This window comes from Ambystoma mexicanum, chromosome 13, assembly GCF_040938575.1.
Source record: "Ambystoma mexicanum isolate Mex_15411 chromosome 13, UKY_AmexF1_1, whole genome shotgun sequence".
Taxonomy (NCBI): Eukaryota; Metazoa; Chordata; class Amphibia; order Caudata; family Ambystomatidae; genus Ambystoma; species Ambystoma mexicanum.
Window position 1 is genome coordinate 432,020,272 of NC_090938.1, and position 22,605 is coordinate 432,042,876.

General features: G+C 44.6%; 1 protein-coding gene across 1 annotated transcript in view; it reads right to left on the reverse strand.

Moving 5' to 3' along the window:
- The window catches only part of LOC138520421 (olfactory receptor 10A7-like), an 81,954-nt gene that overhangs the window by 228 nt on the left and 59,121 nt on the right, over window positions 1-22,605 (reverse strand). Inside the window, exon 4 of the mRNA XM_069632820.1 lies at window positions 8,905-9,816. Within this exon, the coding sequence (XP_069488921.1) occupies window positions 8,905-9,816 (912 nt within the window). The remainder of the gene's footprint in view (window positions 1-8,904; window positions 9,817-22,605) is intronic.

Genomic DNA, 22,605 nt, shown 5'->3' on the forward strand with positions numbered 1-22,605 from the left:
TAAATTCAGCTTCAGTAAACGTGGTGCACTGCCGCTTTTCCTGGGATGGAGAATTTGAGATTTTCACTTAATTTCTCTGCACTGAGCATGAAGTCATTAACTCCCTTTGTATTCTAACTGCGTGGGCACTACACATCACAAGTGAACAAACACGCCATTAATCTTACTATTCTAGCATTGGAGAGGTATTACCTTACCTTTCTCCTATATATTGCTTGTACAAAGTACTTGTGATTGTTGTCCTAAATCAATCAGATGATCTATAATAAAAAATATATAGCTCAACATATTGCGATACAAAAATTCATGATTGACACACAAGGAGAATACGCAGGGAGTTAATGAGGATTGTATGGAAGACACATGGATGTTGGAGACAGGGTCTTACTATACGTGGTTGCTCCAATGAGACTATGTGGGAAATATTTAAATCCCAACAAATCTGGTATGAATTTATAAAGAATGAATAACGCGTGACACAGTGTTTTATTGTGATCTCACAGAGTTAAGTAGTAAATGCATGGAATATTGAGTGAAGGGATATCAAGTAATCAAGTATTTGATGTAGACATACAATTGCTTCTTTTCCTTCTATGTCAATGCCTGAAAATGTAACCTTATCCACCTGATGTGGAATGATCCTTGATTCACTTATTATGCAGTATTTATATTATTCAAAACATGTTTCCTGATCGCATTTGCAAATTCACGCTGGAATTGTACAACACCATATGTTGAATGCTTTGAACCAATGTAATGTAGAAAAGGGGATATTTTGGTCCTGGAGAAGACCTCTGTTTTCAAAGGTCAAAACACATGTTGGCAGGATTATACCAATCACGATAGAAATTAAATAAGGATCTGAAAATTGAACAGTTTACTGAGATCTCTCATTCGCAAGAATCAGAAAAGATTACAACCGTTAATCAAAAGTGACTGTATACTTGGAAAGAATCTAATACTTGTCCATGCGCAGTGGATAAACCAAGACATTTTCGTGATATGATACTGTATATTAGGCTCATGAGGGGACCCTGAGTCTGGATTGGCAATCCTTGCAGCAAGGACACTCACTTGATTAGATACCAAACCAAATTACTTTAGTATTTATATACTATTTTTATGTGGTTTGCAAATCAGAGTAGCAGTCCCCTATCCCTCAGACCATTCAGGATGTACCTGTTTTTATTACACTTCATAGTGACTGCTTCCCTGCGATAAAGCTCTTTCTCCCACAATAAACGTCAATTACACTTTGAGCGTTGGCTGGCCAAAACACTGCTATGTATCCCTTTGAATTGAATCATTCTTATTGGCAGAGCTTAAAGCTTCCAATTTATATACATGAAATTGGCTTTTTGTATGGTGCAGACACACATGAAAATAGCTAACTACACTTATAAGTATAAAGTGTTTGCCAACCTGCAGCTGCCCACAAAATGCAATTGCAGAAACACACAACCTCACTTGGTACTTTATTCTCACCTAAAAAATGCTTGAAATATTCTCACCAGGAGCTTCAGGGAAGAATAGGTTCTGTGTGCCCTTGGTCTGCTGAGCTCAGATTTCCCCTCCTTCCTCTGCTGCTGAGAATCCCTCTCACCGCAGGCCACCTGGTGACTGCTTACACACAGAAAAACCCTTCCCATCTGCTTCTCTCACTTTTGGCAAGAAAATCCCACCAAACACACTGTGGTCTTTGATAGCCAAACCTTTCTTTCTCCTTCTTCTCTTTGTTTCCCTTTTTAAGGCATCTTTATTCAACCTGTCCCTTCATGTATCTTCTCCTATATGAAGTGTAAGAACTCCCTGCCCTTCTTTGTGATGCCAACTGTCACTCAGACACCACCTCCCAAAATGGCCAAGCCTTTAGAATCTTCCAGAGAACACATGCACCTTTCTTTTCACCTTTTACCAGAGTTTTCAGGGAACAATCAGATGCCATTGAGTTACATTTCTCTTTGCTGGCTTCCAGCATCAGAACACGGACAATGGACTTACTTTGAGCAACGTGACTTTTCACATTCCTCAGCTCACATCTTCATTGCAAAAGCAGGTTAATTTCTCACATTTTTCAAGCAACACTGCACAGCCTGTGCTTGCAACATCATGAAGTGGGCCAATTTGTACCAATGGTTTGCATGACTGAGCTATCGACTGAGCTGCCTTCAATATTAGTAAGGGATTAAAGATTAGTATGTTAGGGTGTTACTGGTAAGTAATTGTTAGTTTCATGTTTCATTGCAGCTCACTCCATACTATATCATGGTCTGATATAGTTGAAACCCCCCTTTTCTTTGTTTAATATAAATTCACAGTACTTACTCACACCAGATTCATACCAGAGTCTCACACAAAATTTCACATCTCTTGCTGTCTGAGCCTCATTTTCCCTACAGATCTCATAGTTAGCTGGCAGGATCCCAACCTGCAGATCTGTCTTCATTTTGTGTATAGCAGGTCTGGGTCATTACTCTGTCAGAGGTGAGCAGGGACCTCTCTCAACCTGGAGTGGGCATCCTACTCGGGCATTGCCATAGCTGATCCGAACCCAAAGGTGGGGTGCAAGATTTGAGGAGTACCCCAGTTCCTGACTCTCCACAGTGCTTAATTTGTACAACTAATGATACCACTGTCCCATCCTCAATGCCTGACAACCTCTTTAATTGCCAAGTCTCTTTTGTTTCCTTACAAGAACTGCCCTTCCCAGAAGCCTCCAGGCAGTTGCAACAAAAGCCTGAACTGGAGCAAGAAGAACAGATGGATCAGGGTGAAGCATGTGACATCAACAAACCATGGCATATCGGTTTGGGGCCCCAACGTGTTGCTACTGAAAAGAAAACAACCAAACAAATTACAGAGAGCAATTTACCTAATGTGGGAAACTGCATAGGGAAAATTGACTGTTTGGCACCAAACAGAGAACCCACCAGAGACCAGAGGGCGGGACATGGGAGAGTATGAGACACTCAGGACAGAGAGAGAGAGAGGGAGACAGAGAGAGAGAGAGAGAGAGAGAGAGAGAGAGAGAGAGAGAGAGAGAGAGAGAGAGAATGAGATAAAGAACAAGCGAGAGAGAGAGAGAGAGAGAGAGAGAGAGAGCGAGAGAGGGAGGAGAGGAGTGGGACTAGTGGAGACAGAGAAGTTGAGAATACATCCAGTAGAGCAAGGTCTCCTTAGGAAGCCAGACAGGGGACAGAGCGATAGCTAGCGAAGGCTATGGACTGTAGGACCTCCCGTAAGTACAGATTGGCTTAGAAAGTAGGACCACCTCTGTGGATAGTTGTGGGGAGCATGGACGACTATGCTGAGGTGGTGGGAGCCTATATTTGTCTGCAGATTTTTGAAGTCATCTGTGATATACAGCTCTCATGTGTCTGGAGATCATGTTGTCCCTTGAACTGTACATATCATACCTCCTTGTTCGGGGAGACGTACAGGTTGAGATTCAGCCGCTGGGATGTCAGGCCACTAGTTGAGGCTCAAGAACTCTGGCAATTCAATGAGAGGAATATTCAAATCTTAGTCTAAAGTGTGACCCTGGTTCTGAGTCAAAATTATTTAATCAACAATAGTTCATAATCACAAAGTCACTTACAGTTGCTGGGTTGTTCCAAGGATCAAGGTCTTCTTCTGTAGGCAATGGCAAAAGCTGACTGTCTGGCTGTCTGGATGACAGTTAATTTCTGTACTCATCTGTCCTAGGGGAACTTTCAGGCTCCAGACGTTGCTGTCACACCCCTAGCCAAGGACTATGTTGAGATTTCTGAGCTAGTGACTGTTTCAGGTTGATCAGGAACCATCCGCATGTTGATACTTCCTATGAGCACTCCTGGCTCGGATTCCTAGTAAACCTTCTTGGAAGGAATTAACTGGGAGCTTTCCTGGCACAAATTCTCCATGAGCTGTCCTGGCTTGGGTTCTTTTTGTATAACTGTAGGCCAATTTAAGAGTGCTTCCTGGAATGTTACAGGCCTTCAGAGACACTTGGAAGATTTGGGTTGGGTAGGTAGTCTTAGAGTTTATGATCTACTCTGTCTCCCAGAGACATGGGCCCTAAACCAGTTATTCTGTTTTCCATTCCAGCGGTGAGACACAGGAGTGGGGTTGGGCAACCGAGCGGGGGAATTAGTGTTTGGGTTAAGACTGCTCACAAAGTACAAACTAGGTTGGAAGAATCCCAATATTTGGATTTAAAGTGTTTTATTATTGAAGTTGCCTCAAAAACAAGACTGTGTGTTTTTAATGTCTAATATCTAAAGGGATAACTGCAATGTTTGGCGCAGTACAAATGCCTTACAAGTAACGTTGTGCGACAGACCTGAATGAGGCAGCGACTGGATTCAAGTTTGGAGCAGGGGTTGCATGTCTCGGAACTCTGCCCAAAAAGCATCCGATGTCCCAGATAGACTGGTTGTGCATGTGCTCCTCGGGCAGAGCCCCAAGGAAAAATCCTCCATGGGGAAAACACCCTATTGGGAACAGCTTAAGTGGTTCAGGGTGTGGCTTGATGATCCAAATAAAGGGCATACTCCTCTTAGGTAGAAGATCTGTTGGAGGCAGAGAGGAGGACATGCACTGGAGAGCAAAACGTGAACAGGATCACAGGATCAGAGGTAAGAGAGCTAGAAGAATTTGCAGGAAGCCAAGGAGGATAGAGCGAGGCAGGAAGCGCAGTAAGGTAAAGCGAAACGGCAACCAGGTGGAGCATCAACCAGCCAGGACAAGAAAAACAAAATCAGAGGAAATAGAGTGCTGGAACAGGAAAAACAGCATCAGTGTTCATAGATACAAAGCGACGCATTGGTCCAACCACAGAGGTTCCATTAGTATTGCTCCTCGAGGACTCGGGAAGCTGATTTCCAGTAGGCTATCTGCAAGCTGAGCCGCTATGGAAACTTCCTTTATTGTCAAACTTGTCACCATCTTGAAGGGGCATAAACACCATGTTGATGTGCTTTCCTCCATTGCTGCTGTAGAGACCATGCATGGGTGGATTTCCTAACAGTATAACTCCCTTACCCTGGTTTCTTTCCACAGCACAAACAGTTCATTTCCTGGGAATGACTTTGTTCCCCAGGTCTCTATCTACAACATAAACAGTTCACTTCCTGGGAATGACTCCTTTACCCGGGTGTCTTTCAACAACACAAACAGTTCAAACAAATTGGAGTCTTAAGGGCACGTGTCTTCCTTATGATCCTATTTTCAAAAAGAAATGATGTAACTCAAAAGGCTAGTCCCAGATCCGCAGGATGCCTTGGATACTGCCCTGCCAGTGTTCTTTCACCCTTAATATTTACATTTATATTTGATGCTTTCTTTATGTTGTTCACTTTCACTTTAATAAAGTTAACTTTTCCTGGTATACTCTCCTGTTATGGCTTTTCCTTGTATACTACACTCTCATACTTGGGAACTTGCCCTTGCCTGGTATACTTCCCTGCCAGGTCTGGTATATATTTCCCCAAGCTTTTGACTTACAGTCTCTTTCAAATGCTTTACTTTGTTCATATAATCTCCTGCCAGGGCTTTTCCTTGTATGCTTCACTCTCACACTTGGGAACTTGCCTTTGCCTGGTATAGTTCCTTGCCAGGCTTGGTATATATTTCCCCATAACGGGCCTCATTCCGAGATTGGAGGTAGTCATGGCGCTATTTGCGCCATGACTGCCTCCAATAATGGTACCGGCACCGGTACGGTTCAATGGGGACTTAACGGTGTAGTCCGACCTTTGCGGGACCGGTAACTCCCCATTGAAAAAGCCATTCCCCATTCCCATTTGAGCCCCCATAGGGCTCAATGGGAATGGGGAAGGCGCTAATAACGGTACCGCAAATTGCGGTACCGTTATTAGGTCTGAAGTCCCTTAACGGGTCCCGTCCATAACGCCTGGTCAGACCAGGTGTGAAAGGAGGGACCCGCTAAGGGACCTCGTAGTAGGGCGGTAAGGGATTACTGGCACCGGTCTCCTTACCGGTGCCCAGTATCCCTTACCATCCTACTCGGAATGAGGCCCATAGTCTCTTTCAAATACTTAACTTTGCCTGGTATACTTTCCTGCCAGGACTTACATTCAGCTTTCTTTCTTCTCGTCCACAAAATAATATTTGTCCAATATTGGCTTGACAACTCTTGTTTAACACAGTTTGCTTTAATTTCTGTACTTTCAATTTCATTTTCTTGCATAGAGGACCAGCCGCCTGTTTGCGGTCTGTTTCAAGGACCCTTTAAACTCTTTACGGGCTTCCCTTTTGTTATTGGTGTGAAGCAGCATTCAACCTCAAGCAACCCCGTAACCCGTTCTCTTTCCCCAGGCTTACCGGATGCTTTAGTGGTCTCTCACGGTTCTCTTTTTTCTCTCCTTTTGGGTTGCCTTTCGGGTTGCTGGCCCAGCCTTTGGTCTGTCAAGTGCTATTCCTTCATGATGCCTTTTTTTGAGGTACACGGCTCCCGCTGCCTCTCGCTTTCTGGCAGCGGCCCACTTGTCATTCGCTTTCCCCTTACGACCGCAGGTGTTTCTCCAGCCCCGCTCTCCCCTGTGTGCTGGGCTGCAGCGTGCTGACCGGCGCCTCTCCGGCTTGTGCCGTCAACCGGCTCTGGCATCTTTCCTTCCCATTTGTGCTCTTCTTCTCCTTTTCGTTTGCCACTGTCAGCTGGGGTGAATTTAAACTTTCTGCCTTCCAGAGACTAGATCATTGTGTTGGCTTCTTGGGCTTCCTCATTGCTCCAGTCCTCTTTCTCTTCCGAGGACCCACATATACATGGGATGGAAAAACAGTTCTGGGTATATAACTTTAACAGGTATTATCAGCAAGGTATATGGGTGACTGATGGTAGCTAGTGAAATAAGCCGTAAAGGCATGAGACATGGAGGGCATATCCCTAAGGGTTAAGGAGGGTATGTGTTTTCATCTGACAATGCAATGTTATCCCCCCGAGGGTCACCTCCCCCTATGTGGACGTCCCTCATATGGTCACCCCCAGGGTCAGGATAAGGTAGTGGGTGCCATCCCCTGGCCACACGGGGAAAGGCCACCCCCGGACAAGAAGTGATGCCATTATTAGATTCATCACAGGAAGTCATTTTGGAGATAAACTTGAACAACAACAATTGTTGTTAAGTTTCTTTGTTGGGCTTGCTAGGCCTACCAAAGTCCAGATTATGGCTCCTAGCTAGCTGCTAGCTCCCTTTTTCTCAATCTCTCTGCCTTTCGGCACACCATCCAGTATTTGACTTTCTTGACTTAGCCAGTGCTGGGGTTCTGCTGCAGACCCTCTTCTTCCTACTCTATAATCCTCCTCCATCTCCAACCACTCCCTGCCTCCTATGTCTTCCTCCTCCCTCCACTGACTTATCTCCATCAACCTCCTCTTGTTTTAACTTTCCTTCTCCTTCCTCGACCTCTGTCCCTTCTCCAATACCAACTTCTCCTTTACACGTCTGAGTTTCTCCTTTTCTTTCCTCTGTCTCTGCTACACTCCTTTCTCTCATGCTCCTCCAATTCCAACCTTCCCTCCCAAGTCTTCCTTCCTGACTTCCCCTTGTTCTTTCCCTCCTCAAACTCCAAATGTTCCATGGTTTTCCTTATTTTCCAGGGGACAGGGGGAATTCTCCCCCTTTGAGTGTTATGGTGCCTTATTCTCTGCAGTCTCTCCAGGTCACTCACCTCTTAAGCCCCTATTGGCCCTCCTGGTCAGTTCTCTTGGACATTTCACTGACACAGCTCTGCAGGGCCCAGCTACACTCCAGTGTTCCCTCCCTCTGAGGAAATAAAGCCTCTATTTTACTGTCTGGGTCGTGTTGCAGCTAAGTGATTTGATTGAAGGTGAGGCTTTGTAGTTCAGAATCTTTAAAAATGGATGGCGGCCTTCTTTAATCCATGCCTTTCGTCATGGTAAGAACAAGGTCTAAATATCACTCCCATTTTCTGCCTTTTTTCCAGCTAAAGGGTTTTCAATCTGGGTCATTTTTAAAATGTTTGCTTCCCATTTCCTTGGGAAACTGGAGTTGGTATTTCCAGTATGGTTTTAAAGAGAGAGAATGTTTTGTCCTTGCAAGTCCAGCCACTGAATGAGAAGGGGTAAGGGGGGTGGATTCCATTGTGCTGCTCCGGCTGAGTGCATTGAGGTGGAGAGATTTTTTGTGCACAAATTTGAGGCTAGGGTGTCCTTTTTTTCCCCTCTGTTGACTGGTGGGCCTCCACTTTGTAGACTGGGAAATGTAGCCAGAGAGATTGTGTGATGTCCTGCTGCATTAGGTGATTACAATGAGGGGTATTCTCCCGACACCTTATGTGGCCATCTTATGTTATGACTTGGGATGTCTGGTCCCGGTGGACCTCACTCACCAGTGGGGTTACATTGAAAGCAATGAGGCAGGTATTTACTTGGTATTAGATTAGAGGGGAAATGAGTATCCTATACAGTGTCTGATCCATGGTTAATCCAATGTGGCTTCATCACAATTTGCATGGGGCCCAATGGGATGCCTAAGCATACCTCAGTCCACCCCTCCTTGCCTTTTAGCCTGTTTCCAAAATTGATCTAGCCATAAACACAAAGAAGTGTTCACTAAAGTATTCGCAGAAATCTGTCCTGATGATGCACAGCTCCCATCCCAAAAAAGACTACAGCATTGACCTTGTGGCATGCCATAACACCTTGATAAGTGGGCCCAACCTGTTTTTTTGGTGTACACCGATTACACCCTTGGTTTGAATCCTTACTTTCCTACATATATGAGTCAAATGGAAGATATGTGTGATGTTAGTAGCAAAGCTAATAAAAACAATAACATATATTTATTTGTAAGAAAACCAAACAAGTAAGAAACTGTAGTATGATCAAGTCCTTTGAGTCAGTATCTTCCTGCCTATGAGCTTCCGCAGTGCACCCTTGACCTCTTTGTTTCTCAGGCTGTAGATCATTGGGTTTAATAAAGGGGTCACCACACTATACAACAGGGATAGGAGCATGTCATGATCCTCAGAGGATCCAGTAGTCTTTACCCGGACATAAGTGAATCCACCAGTCCCAAAAAAGAGAGTCACAGAGACAAAATGGGAAGCACATGTGGAAAAGACCTTCTTCCTACCCTCAGCTGATCGGATCTTCAGAATGGCAGACATGATGCGTGCATAAGAGTATAACACCAGGAGGAAAGGCATAGGCAGCACCAGGAAACCAGTGACAGACACTGAGATTTTGTTGGCGGTGGTGTCAGTGCAAGCCAGCTTCAGAACAGGTGGGATGTCACAGAAGAAGTGGTCGATGACATTGGGGCCACAATAGGGCAAACTGAAGATGGAGGCTGTCTGACCCAGAGAAATCAGGTTGCCCCCAACCCAAGATGTGGCTGCCAACTGCAGACATTTGCTCTTGTTCATGATGATAGCATAGTGGAGAGGGTTGCAGATGGCCACATACCTGTCATAGGCCATCATGGCTAGGAGGAAGCATTCGGTCACACCCAGGGTAAAAAAGCAGTACATCTGCGCAGTGCATCCTGCGAACGAAATACTCTTGTCCTCGGCTAGGAAGTTGACCAACATCTTTGGGACAGTGACAGAAATGTAACAGAGTTCCAGGAAGGAGAGGTTCTTGAGGAAGAAGTACATGGGTGTATGAAGCAGGGAATCCACTGTGACAATTAGGATGATCATGATATTCCCAGCTAGGGTGAAGAGATAGACGAAGAGGAAGAGAACAAAAAGGCAGACCTGTATGCGAAAGGAGAGGTCAGAGAAGCCAAAGAGGATGAACTCCTTGACGTTGGTTTGGTTTCCCCAGGTGCCATTGCTGTGCGATGTCATCTGTAAGCGGAGGAGAAAAAGGTCAAGACACTTAGAATTTAGCATTGAATATTATCACATGCAACACCCACATCAAAGGAAGGAGGAGGACCACCATAATGAGACTTTTGCCTGAAGGCCGTTGGATTACCTGCAGCTAAGTCTGAGTAAACTCTCCTAATTGTCAAACATTCTTTGGGGAAACCTGGATAATTTGTTCCTGTTGTTTAAACTTTGTTTGGAGGTTGTGATCATTTCTATTTACAAACTTGAAAAGTGTAGAACTATTTTATTAACATAATCCTACAGCATTGGTACTTAGTATATCTTAATTAAGGAGACCTATAGACCTACTGTGAGAGATACATCCTGAATGAAGAGACAACCACAAATAAGAGGTATAGTTACTGTGAAACGTCAAAGAGATTGCAGCTTTGTGTGAAAGAGAACAGAAAAAAAACAAGCTGAGTGTAGTCGGATTTGTATACAACACATTTCGAGCCAACCAGCACTTGTCAATAAACTAATGATGTCATACTTTGTATTCAGGTAGGCAAGGAATTCAGTAGAGCAGTTGAAAGTAGTAGTCAAAAACCACAGAAAAATAATAATAGGGCCGGACATGTTTAGAAGAGTTGAAGAGGATGAGGAGTAAGTCACTGGGTAAAAAAATAAATATGTGGGGGGGGGGCGCTCGAGAGCCCAAGGAAGATGGCTGCGGGCTAACGCTGCTCTGAGGAGAACAGACAGGCCTGTTCTACACATGGCCGCTGTGAATCAGCATCAAATAACCTAAGCCCTGCTTGCTTGGCGAGAGCTGGGCTTGCCTGTCTCGCCTGTTGTAGCGGTCAGAAAGTGAGGCAGGCCATACGAGGCCGGCAGAGCTGCTGTGACTCTGGTGCTCCGCTTCGATGAACAGCCGGTGAGGAGGCGCCCGAGGTCTGTGTGAGGCCATGGTGGATCCCTGAGCAGCTTGGGCGGGTGAGTGTTGCCACTGATGCGACCGCTGGAAAAACATTAACTTCGGTGTGCAGACCCAGTGCCTCCCTCCCTCCGCTGCAGCAATTAGCCCAAAGTCTACATGGAGAGCTGCTAGTCCAACTTAGGCAAATGCTAAGTCTCTGCTGTGCATTTCCCCGGCACGGAATACCTGACCAGCCGGCAGTAGCCTGCTCTGAGTCCACATGGGTACAAATAAGGTGATTCACTGTGGAACACCATAACCACCTGCAGTGATGGCGTGCAATGTAACCAGGGCCTCACAGAGCAACGCTCCATAACGCGGTGTGAGCGGTCAGAGGCAGTGTACAGATCGGACTGCATGAGAACCATACAATCTATCTGATGCACATACTTGGCCGTGTGCGCTGCGCTGCCCGCTCGTGTATTCCTGCCAGAGTATGCTGTACATCACAAGCACCATCATGGCCTAGAGAACAACACATTGAGTGGCGAGTGCTATGCAGGGGATTGAAGCTCGCCATGCACCACACCGGTCTGGGTAGACAATGAGAGTAGGCCAGTCAGCTATGTAGTAAATGCCCACAAACCAACGCCATCCATATCTATATATGCATTTTAAAGTGCTCCACATGATTATAATTATAATTGTTCTTTTATAATGCGCTTAATACCAGACATTGGATTCTAAGCGCAGATCGGGATTGATTTAAACCTGTGTTGCGCCGCGTTGTCTTGCTTCCAAGACAAACGCGTTGCCCCTTAGCTATCCCGCTCACCTTGTTATGAACACGAAAGCCTGGGCTCAAACCTAGGGGCCAGCACAACCAGAGACAGGGATTGATGACGCAGTGGAGGCCTCTGCCGTTTGCCTGCCTGGTAGCTACCATACATGATCTTTGTGCCTAGAAACACCATTTGCTGTATAGGTGCATTATAAATACCCAATAAATAAATAAATAAATATATCACTGACTGAATGGGCTGACCCCAGAGGGGTCGGCCCAACAATCACTGGATCCCTCAGCGGCAGCCGGAAATACTGGTGACAGCCCTGGTGGGCTATGTGTCACTGCTCGCCCTCGTTGGAGCGTATGGAGCCAGTGGGTGCTCTGGCCCCATTGAAGTGCCACCATATTTCTTCCCGCTTTGTTGGCAGCGGTCTAGTCTTTTTCGTCATGGATGCCTCCAGCTATATTTCTGCCTGTCACAACCAGCACTCGCCGCATTGCAACCCTGCTTCTTTTCTTTGGGTCATACGCTGCCAGTTGCCTCTCCCTTTCGCTAGCACACCGCTAGTCTTCCTCTGTCCCTCCTACCTTACCTTCTTTCTTTTCCGGCCACCTACCTCCTGCTGGCCTTCATGGCGGGTGCTTGGATCCTTCTCTCTTCCCTCTGTCCATTCTTTCCTTTTCTCTTCATTCTTTCAGTCCTTAGAGCGGTCTTGCTTTCCTTTAACCGCTCCTTCAGTCTCTGCCTCGTCTTCCCAGTTTTCTTTGGATTTTCTACTTGCTGGATTCTTTGGATTTCTTCCTTTGCCTCATTACTCTGGATTACCTAAGGACTTCACCCTGCAACTGTATCATCAAAATGTATTTTGCTCATTGCAGGCTTTTTCCCTAATCTCTGGCTGTTCTGGATGCAAAGAGAATATGAAAGTCCTGGCACAGCTTCAACCCATCCTGGCCGAAATGAAGAATATTGGACAGCACACACAAGAAACTCATGGCACGGTGCAAGAGATGATGAGTGAACTTAAGGACATCAATGGCCGCTTGACCTCCAAGCCAAACAGACAGCAGATAACGAGAGGAGTATAAGTGCACTCGAAGACAACCACGAAACGACATCAACAGATATTGATGCGCATATTAAGGAGGTCCAGGGCCTCAGCACAAAAGTTGAGGACCAGGAAAATAGGTCGCGCTGGAATACCTTATGCTTGGTCAGGGTTCCTGAAATTCAGGAAGGTACGAACATCGAAAACTTCCTGTATTGCTTCTTCAGTGATAAACTGAATCTAGCTGACCCATGTACCTTCACCATCGATCAAGCCCACTGTGCTCTGACTCCTAAGCCACAAACTGGGGAAAGACCCTGGTAATTACATTTTGTATGCTCAACTTCAAACACCAAGTGGCCATTTTGAGAGCATATGGGGGAGAGGCGGCATACAAATTGATAAGGCTACGGTAAGGATCTTTAATGACTTCTCAATGGAAGTATTGGGATTTCGGAGAGGTTTCAATCCGATATTCACTGCACTACGGGACTCTGACCACCACCACTAGCTCAAGTTCCCGGCGATATGGACCATCCAAATTGACAAACAATGGCACTCCTTCGATGATCCCAAGGAAGTGCGGAAATTCCTCAAAGAATGTGACTTGTCGATGCTGACACACTCCCTGATGAGCCAGAGAGTGGTATGGCCCATGCCTCTGAATCATTGGTCCGAGGGGCCAACACCATGCGCACTCACTAGAAGGGGGCGGCAGGCACCCGAGAGCAGTAGGGCAAAACCAGGGAAATTCAGAGAGGCCGACAACTTGACGGGGTCGCAGATCTATCCGGTAGCACTGAATGGACAGAGACATTGGCGACAAAGCCTTTTCAACTTCTGTCAACTCTTGGCGACAGAAATGCAACTTTTACAGCTCAGAGATGATATACAAGGTGCCTATGGGTCATGCTACCGTGTACAGTTCGGCCTGCCCCTCAGGATCCTATGGGCCCATGATGGCTGCAGAGAGGAGGATGCCATTGATGCCACAGTCTCCTGGAGGAAGTGCATCCACCAAGTATGGAACTCTACGGAATACACTGAATGTGCGATCATAAATGCTATAGAGCAGGGCGTCGCCCGGGCCATGCCCTTCTACCCCCGTCCCCCCTGTATATCAATACCATCATGAGTGGAATAGCTGCCGTGGGCCTGTCCCGGATCCTGCTGGCTTCGCCCGACACTCACGGCAATGGCTCTTACCTTGTAATATTGGGTCCTTGTTTATAGGACCCAGTGTTGCCCCTGTGGGGCTCTTCTCTTGTGTTTTTATTTTTGTATTTTCTTTGTTATGGTTTTATGGGTTTTTTCCGATTCACTTGACACCACGCGCAGGTCAAATTCTTTCCCACAGCTACTGACTCACAACTACCATTTTCAGTATATCACTCTATGGTGATGGAGGGAATTGACCCAGCGAACTAAAGACTCATTTGACTTGCAGCTGGCCATGGGTGGTGGTTCACGCTGTAGCCTTGCTATGCCTGTTTTCCCTGAATTTAGAGTGCTTTTGCTTCCATATATTGATACACTAAGGTCCACAGCCCTGTTACTGCACCACGCTACATATTGTTGAATATTGGCTTCACTTAAGTGCATTACTATTAATATTCAGGAACTAGGTCATCCTATCAAATGTAGAAGGCTCCTTAACTATGTCCGAGATCTCAACTGGGATGTCTTGTCCCTCCAGGAAATGCACTTGAACGCTACTGAATTTGCCAAACTGTGTAAGGGCTGGGTGGGGTGGCAGCTCACTCCCCGTTCTATGGGAAACAAGTTGTATCCATCCTTGTCCACAAAAGGGTCCCATCACCATTGTGGATACCAAGACAGACAAGGAGGGTAGATTTGTTCTGGTTCATGGCACTCTGCATCACCAACGCATTACTCTCATGAACATCTATGCTCCAACCACAGATATGCTGTTTTTACCCACACACTAGCTGTCTGTGCCCCCTTCATAGGCCGCCTAACACTAATCAGAGGTTACCTTAACGTCACTCTTGAGCATACACTGGATAGACAGAGTACACCAAACCCTAAGCCGCAACTGGCAAAAAAAGCACAAACACTTCTTTCACTGATGACTGAGCTCCGGCTGATTGACATTTGGCGAGAGAGACATGCAGGAAAAAAGGACTATACATATTTCTCGCACCACTACTGCAGTTACTCCTGACTGGACTACTGGCTCCTGGCTTGCAACATCATATACATTGTAGAGACATGCACCATCCTCCCAATTACCCTCTCCGACGACACTTCTGTCCTACTACAGATTATGCTGTCTAACGAATTACAGCGCACTCCATCCCGGCACCTTAACCTGATGACGCTAACCCACGCAGACTTTGTCCAACACTTGTCGGAAGATGCAGTGGGGTTCTGGAAGGACAATGTCTCTGCTGAGTTTCCCGTGCTAAGATGCTGGGATGCGTTTAAGGCATACCTATGGCGATAGTGCATTTCACGGTGGTCACACAAACTATGTACATGGAAATCAGAGGAAAGGTCACTTACCGACACCCTGTTGTTAGACAAATGGAAACACAATGCAAGGCGTGACCCACTTATCTATGACCGCATTGCCCACACTGGGTCGAAATTAGCACGAGAATCAGAGCTGAGAGCACAAAAAGCATTCAGTAAGTGGACCCACACACTGTGTACAGAGGGGGACAGGCCGCTCTGGCTCCAATCACTGGCACTGCAGGGAAAACAATGTGCGCAAGTTATTGACACCATAAAGGACAATGCAGGGAATGTATCGGTCAATGAGAAAACTATTAATATCCGATTTGCAGCCCGGGATCTGGAATTGGTGCACAAATTGGTGCACGATATTCTGCAACCTCTGCCCCTCCTGACCGTATCTTCAGAAGACCTAGATATATTTAATTTGGCAATTGCACTTGAAGAAGTCTTGAACGTTATTAGAGGATTCGCCGCGGGCAAAGCTATGAGCCCAGATGGCCTGCCAATAGATATATAAACACTTGTGTGATGAAAATCGCCCCTACACTTACAGGTAGAGGTTTAAAGAGGCAGTTGAGATAGGCCACCTCCCACCCTCCCTGTTTACAGCCAGTATAGTCGTCTTCCACAAAAAAGGGCGAGACCCAATGCAATGCAGCGCATATAGACCGATATCTCTAATAAACGCTGATAAGAACATTCTTGCTAAGTGCCTTGTAAAGCGCCTCGAGAGGCTTATGTCCACTCTGATCAACCAGGATCAGACTGGCTTCATCCTTCACCATCAGTGCGCTGATAACTTGCGGCACCTGCTGCACATTATTGAGGGCCCGTCGGACCCAAATGATATTTTATTTTAACTCTTGTAATGCGCCACTCGCCTGAAGGCCTCATGGCACACATAGACAGGACACACAGCGAGAAGAAGAGGAGAAATTAACAGGAGAACAAGAGAACCAAATTGACAGATTTTTTTACCTGGATTGAGATTAAACAAGTGGACTTGGTCAATTTCTTGAAATCTTTAAGGGAGTTTACTGATTTTAGGGCCATTGCAAATTTATTGCAGGCTAAAGGTGCCTGGAAATCAGAGATGGTTCCACCGAATCTGGTGAGTTTGAACCTGGGTTGCACCAGCTTTACTGGGTCTTGATACTGGAGGTTGCGGCAAGGATGGGCAACTTTGAGGTGATCTATGAGGTATTGAGGTGCCTCATTATTTTGACACTTATAAGTCAGGAAGAGATGTTTATGTGTGACACAGTGTTTAGTAGGGAGCCAGTGAAACTCCCTCCTTGCCTCAGTGATGTGGTCTCTCTGAGATAATCCATGGACCGCCCGAACGGCACAGTATTGAGTGATTTGGAGCGCCTTTGATTTTAGCTTGTGATGTACCCAGCAGCAGACTATTTCAGTAGTCTGGAGGTGAGTTCACAAGAGCAGTGGCGAGCAGGTATCTGTTACTATGGGTAATATATGGAAACATGTAATTTAGTAGTCGGGTGATGCAGCCACAGGTTGCCTGATTGTGAGTGACCTGTGGTCTCATAGTTAGCTCAGCATCAAGAATAACGCCCAATGTTTTGACACTACTGGCCACTACAATTTTTCTGTCAGAAATGATGAAGTTCTTGTAGGCAGTGTGAAGCTTTTTGAGTCATGCTGAGGCAAGGATCAGTAGCTCCATTTTATAAGTGTTGAGGGCAAGTGAATTGGTAGTCATCCATATCTGGATTGACTCATAGATTGAGTTGATAACAAGGGCATCCTGAGCATATGTGCCCTGAGTGTCGTCAAAGTAGTTGGTATACTGAACACCCATGTCATCCAAGAGAGAGAGAGAGAGAAGGGGCATAACATAGATATTGAACAATGCAGGGACATACAGGACGCCTGCTGGACCACGCAAGTGATGGCCGTAGGTAGGGAGCTAACGCTCTCCACTGCCACTCTGGCATTCCGAGGTCACAGGAAGAATGAAATCCACTGTGTGGCCCTGCCACTACAATGAGCTTGCTCTTCTAACCTGGTCACCAGTACTGAGTGATCAACCAGGTCAAAGGCCGCTGAGAGATCTAAAAGCATAAGGAGGGTAAGCTGAGCTTTGTTGACAATACTGGTGAGATTGGATTTGAGGTTCAGCATGGCAGTCTCAGTTCCAATGTTCGCTCAAAAGCCAGACTGCCAGGGATTGAGGATGTTGTTGCTTTGCATGAACTCTTGTAGTTGGATATAAGCTACGTGGTCCATGTTTGTGTATAGAGGGTGCAGATTGTTTTTCTTAAATAGACGGGTGATCCATGCTTCCTTGAGAAGATAAGGGACATTACCCTCCATAAAGGAAAGGTTGATCAACTTAGTTACCCATGGGGTCAGAACATTCATATAGTCCTTAGAAATGTTGGAGGCACAGCTGTCACAAAGGCATGAGATGGGTTTTATGCCAGCCACAATTTACACATTTTAGCCGAAGAACAATGTTTAAATTCAAATCGAAAGATCGGGGAGATGGTCCTGGCAATAAGAAGCAAACTTTGTTGGGCCGAAATAGCATGTTGATGGCTAGTAATTTTAGAGGAGAATTCATCATGGATCATTTGGCACCATGCAGAGTCTTTGGTTGGTGCTGGTTTACTCACAGATTTGCCCTCAAATTCTTTCAGAATCTGGCCAAGGCAATCCTGTTGTTGAAGCTGGTTGATTTTGCCTCAACGGTTGCCGTTTTAAATTGTTTAATGGCTTGTTTATAATGCAAGAGGGTAAGAGGGGAAGGGTGCTTCTCGGCCACGCCCTTTATGCAGACCTTTTCAAGCACCTGAGAAGCAAGATATCTTCATTAAACCAAGAGTTTCTATAATCTTACTATCACTGGATGACAAAAAGGTATTAGACAGGGTGCGTTGGGATTATATGTTTACTGTTTTCCAGCAGTTTGGCTTCTCGGGGCGGATCTTGCGCATGATACACTTGCTCTATGATGCGCCCCACACTGCAGTGGTCACCAACGGTCACACCTCCAAGCCTTTCCTGCTGCACGCTGGCACACAGATTTATGCGCTTGCTGTCGAACCATTAGCTATGAAGCTACGAATGGATGCGGGTTGGTCGGGAATTCTGAAAGGAACAGTGGAGCATAGGGTCTCCCTCTATGCAGATGATAACTTGTTATATATTAGTAATTACTCACACGCCCTGCCCAGAATCTGGGCTTTCCTGTTGGAATATAGTCCAATTGCAGGCTTTTTTGTTAAATGGGCCAAGTCCGAAATCAAGCCACTACGCTCACACATACGGTGGGACCCCGGCAGTGTCACACCAATTTGGCTGAAAGCCCAGCATATTAACTGACCTGGATAAGACGTTAGCAAAATTGGTAAATTTATTGAATATACATTTAGCAAAAGCTTTGTATACCATTTGAATACAGATTTAAAATATAGATGATAAAACTACATAGGTAAAACATCTCAATTTCATCTCATTTACAATATTTAAACCATATTACATTCGTGCAGTTATGTTAAACATTTAAAAATCTCAACTAGATACATGTAAAATATGACAATGAAGTAAATAAGATTAATATCATTGCCCTGTAAAAATTTCAACCATAAGCAAGGAATATCTATTTTGGTCATTGCATTATTGTAAGATTTAAGGTATTTCATACGAAGATGGTGCAGACTTTCACATTCAATGATTAGGCTGACCAATGTTTCTTCTAAGAGATTTCCACAAAGTCTGCAAAATGTATGATTGTAAACCATTTTATTCCTCCAACTTGTTGGTGATACTGCAACTGATACATTAAATTTTAATAGAAGGTAAACCCTGAATATGTTTGGGTTCGGGTATGCTAAGAAATATTTCGGAATGGATTTTTTCGAGCCTTTCTATATCGACAATATTCAGTGGCAGATGGCAAGGTCTCTAAATGAAGGATATTTTGCAAAAAGGCAGATACAGAGAGTTTTCTCTTAAGCCAATATTTGAGGTTGCCTGTAACATGTAAATTGCTTCCTTCATATAGCCACTGACAGTGGATCCGCTTCAAACTACCAATAAAACCCAATGGTGAAATAACATGCAGACGTAGAAAAGCCTGCATGTATGGGACAATTATTGTATCGGTTGGCACCGTAATCAAACGTTGGTAGAACATTACACATGGAGATAAATATACATTCCATATGCCTTTTATATTAAACTCTAGGTACAGATATTCAATGCTTATACATTTGGGAAGACGCAATAGTCGCCTCAAAAGTTTGGCTTCAAATTTAACAAGAACTTTATGGAATTTGTGTCCCCAGATGGCTATTGCGTATGACAGCATGGCAACTATTTTCGAGTTGTAAATAGTTAGGACAGAAGAAGCGCTGTAGCCATTATTACGTCCAATAAATGCACTTAATAGGCTAACCGAAGCTTTGCATTTAATCTTAGTTTCTGCCCAATGAGGGGCCCAATTAAGCTTATCATCTATAATTACGCCTAGATATTTATAAGTGGAGACTTGCTCCAATAAAAGGTCACTTATGAACCAATGTAGGTGCTTAGGCCTCAGCTCTGTGTGAAGACCATGATTTTACTTTTAGAGTTGTTGATTATCAGGCCATTGTTAGATGAATAGTTGGCTAATGCATTCCACATGAGCTGTAAACCTGCTGCAGTGTAATCAAGAAGTAAAAGGTTGTCAGCATAGGCAAGCCATCCCAAAGCTACATTCTTGATTTTGATCGGATTAGCAGCACGGATGTTAAATGAAGCGATCATATCAGCCAAGTATAGGTTGAAGAGAGTCGCGGCTATCATGCAGCCTTGTTTAACACCGCTTTTGGTTGGCATAGAATTGGATAGTTTCCCCAGAGCGTTAAGACGTACACTAACTGATATGTCTGCATGTAGAAGCATCAACATGCGAAGCAGACTGCTTGGAATTCCCCAATCCACCAATTTGCGTCATAGGAGGTTCCTACAAACAGTGTCGAACGCAGTGGAAAAATCAATAAAGGCACAGTGTACAGCTAAGTTCCGCCGCGCCCAAGAATGTTCGATCGCTGAGCTTAGAATAAGCAGGTTGTGTAAGGTGCTAGATTTGGGTCTAAAACCAATTTGATTAAGAGGAAGAATCTTTAGTGAGTCAATCCAAGCATTTAATTCATAAAGTAGAACTTTTGTAAAAACTTTAGAAGTTGAATCTAACATGGCCAGCATTCTAAAATTAGATGGAACATCCCAGGCTCCCTTTTTGTGCACGGTCAAAATGTTGCTGAGTTTCCAAGAATATGGTAGAATAACGTGCATACCGATATGACCAAATAATATGTGTAGAGCAGCACCCCATAGTGGAGGATCACTTTTTAAAACAAGATTGGATATACCATCGGGGCCCACAGTACGAGATGATTTTAAATGTTCAATAATTGCAATGATGTCTAATATAGAAGCTTTACATTCCCGTGGTGTATCAGATGGGCATTGCCATAGCGACAGAATAATTGCTGCCTATGGTGGAAGCTATATGGTTAGCCCATGATTCTTCATTTATGCTGTTTATTGTCAATTCTCTTTTTTTGTTTTTCACTAGTAGATGCCATATCGCATTAACATCACCCAATAAAGAAAGTCTGGCTATCTTGTGCCAAAGTTTTAATTCAAGCTCTTTTTTATGAGATTTTAGCCACCGATTATGCCATTTTTTTAGATCACGAATTTGTTCCACTATCGGCGACTCATCAGACACTCCTCTCTTGGAGTGAATCAACACCTTGATGTTATAGCGTAGTTTTCTTTTTTCAATTTGAATGGCTTTGTCGTTGTCTTTGCGTATAGGACGCAACATATTAACTCTTTCCAAAACAGATTTGTATTGACGCCACTCGACAGTAGAACTTTGAACATTGACCATGGTATCCGAGAAATGCTCAATTAATGAATCATCCAAGTGCGGCCAGGAAGAATAAGTTTGAATGAAGGAAGGTAACAGTTCCCAAGCCATACATTTAGCTTGGTCGATATTGTGGCGTTTCCTTAGTATATGATTCAAGCCATCATTCAACAGTATCTGACCATTTTTGTCGTATGTTGATAATGTGTGAGCTTTTTGGTTGACGTCAAAAAGAAGACATAGGGGCAGGTGATTGCTTTCCTCACAACATACAACTCCCATATCTTTGATATAGGGCAAGCCTAACGCATTAGAAAATATATAATCAATTGTGGTTGCTGAGAAGCCTGCTATGCGGATAGGGGCCATAAGATGATCACTCATAGTGGTACCATTCAAGCGTGTTATTTTATGAGATTGGAAGAGTTTGTGCCACTTTTTACCTTGTATGTTGGAATCCTGATTAATGGGATTAGAATTCTGTGAGTGATCCACAATTAGCTGGACAGGGATAATCTCACCTATTTTGGCATTAAAATCACCAAGAAGCCAAACTGGAAAAGAATGGGAATATTTATTTAATGCAGCATCAATTACTTTGATGTTTTTAGAAATGAGTGACATTTTAGGCGGGTCATAGACATTGATTAGTATCATACTAGTATCCGCATTCGTGATCCTAGCTGTTAAGATACTTGGGGATGACTGAGGTCGTTTTTCTATTGTCCACGGGCTCAAGACCGATATAAGGAGCCCGCCTTTCGGACGACCAATCGGACCTTTAGTGGCCACTTCGTGGACTGTGAAACGATTATCAATTTGGATCTCAGCTGTTATCCAAGTCTCTTGGAGAGCAACTATATTATATATGTCAATGTTGCTTAAAAGACCATCAACATCGAACATATGTGTATGACCCCCGGTGGTCCAAGAGCAGAGAAGTTCAAGAGATATTGGTCACTTCCGTGTCCCAGAGAAATGGTCCCTAAAGGATTGAGGCAGCCATTGCCAATATCCTTCAGGGATTGCCTCAATGGACGGGGAGTCTCTGGGAGACGGATTTCCAGATAACAACTTATTGGTCTCACTAGCGCGTCTTGATTTGATTAGTTTGTAGTAGTAGCAAGAGCAAAGTCATAATTCTTAGTTGTTTGTGCTGCCACAGTCGCCAAAGTGTTTATCAGACGTTTGGTAGTCCGAATCACAACAGCTTGGGCGATATAACCAAGTGTAAGCAGGTTTTCTTCAAATCCGAGAACATAGGTGAAAGTGGCGTCATTTTTAAAGCACACATTAGATGTGTAATGGTTGGTTAACTCGATTTGGTCCACAGGAAAGATGTAATTTGATGTTATGACACAAAGTGGAACTATCTCGTAAAATAGCTTTAAAATTGCTGCTCTATTAGCAAAATGTATCTAGAGGGGCAAGAAGAGGCGCCTAAATAAGTCTATTCTCCAGGCCTCTAAAGCTAACGGGGGCTTAACCCTGCCATCGTGAAATACTGACTATTTGGCTGTACAAGTTTCTTGTGCCACACATTGGTTAAATGCATCTGACACTACCGGCTGGCGAGAGATGGAGTTGCATGCGATGAGCCGTGTACACTACGGGAAATACTAGCCTCATCCCATTATAGGCCCAGCCGTGGTTCAGTTGCACCGTATGCATGCCCTTACTGGATCAAAGATCCAGGAAA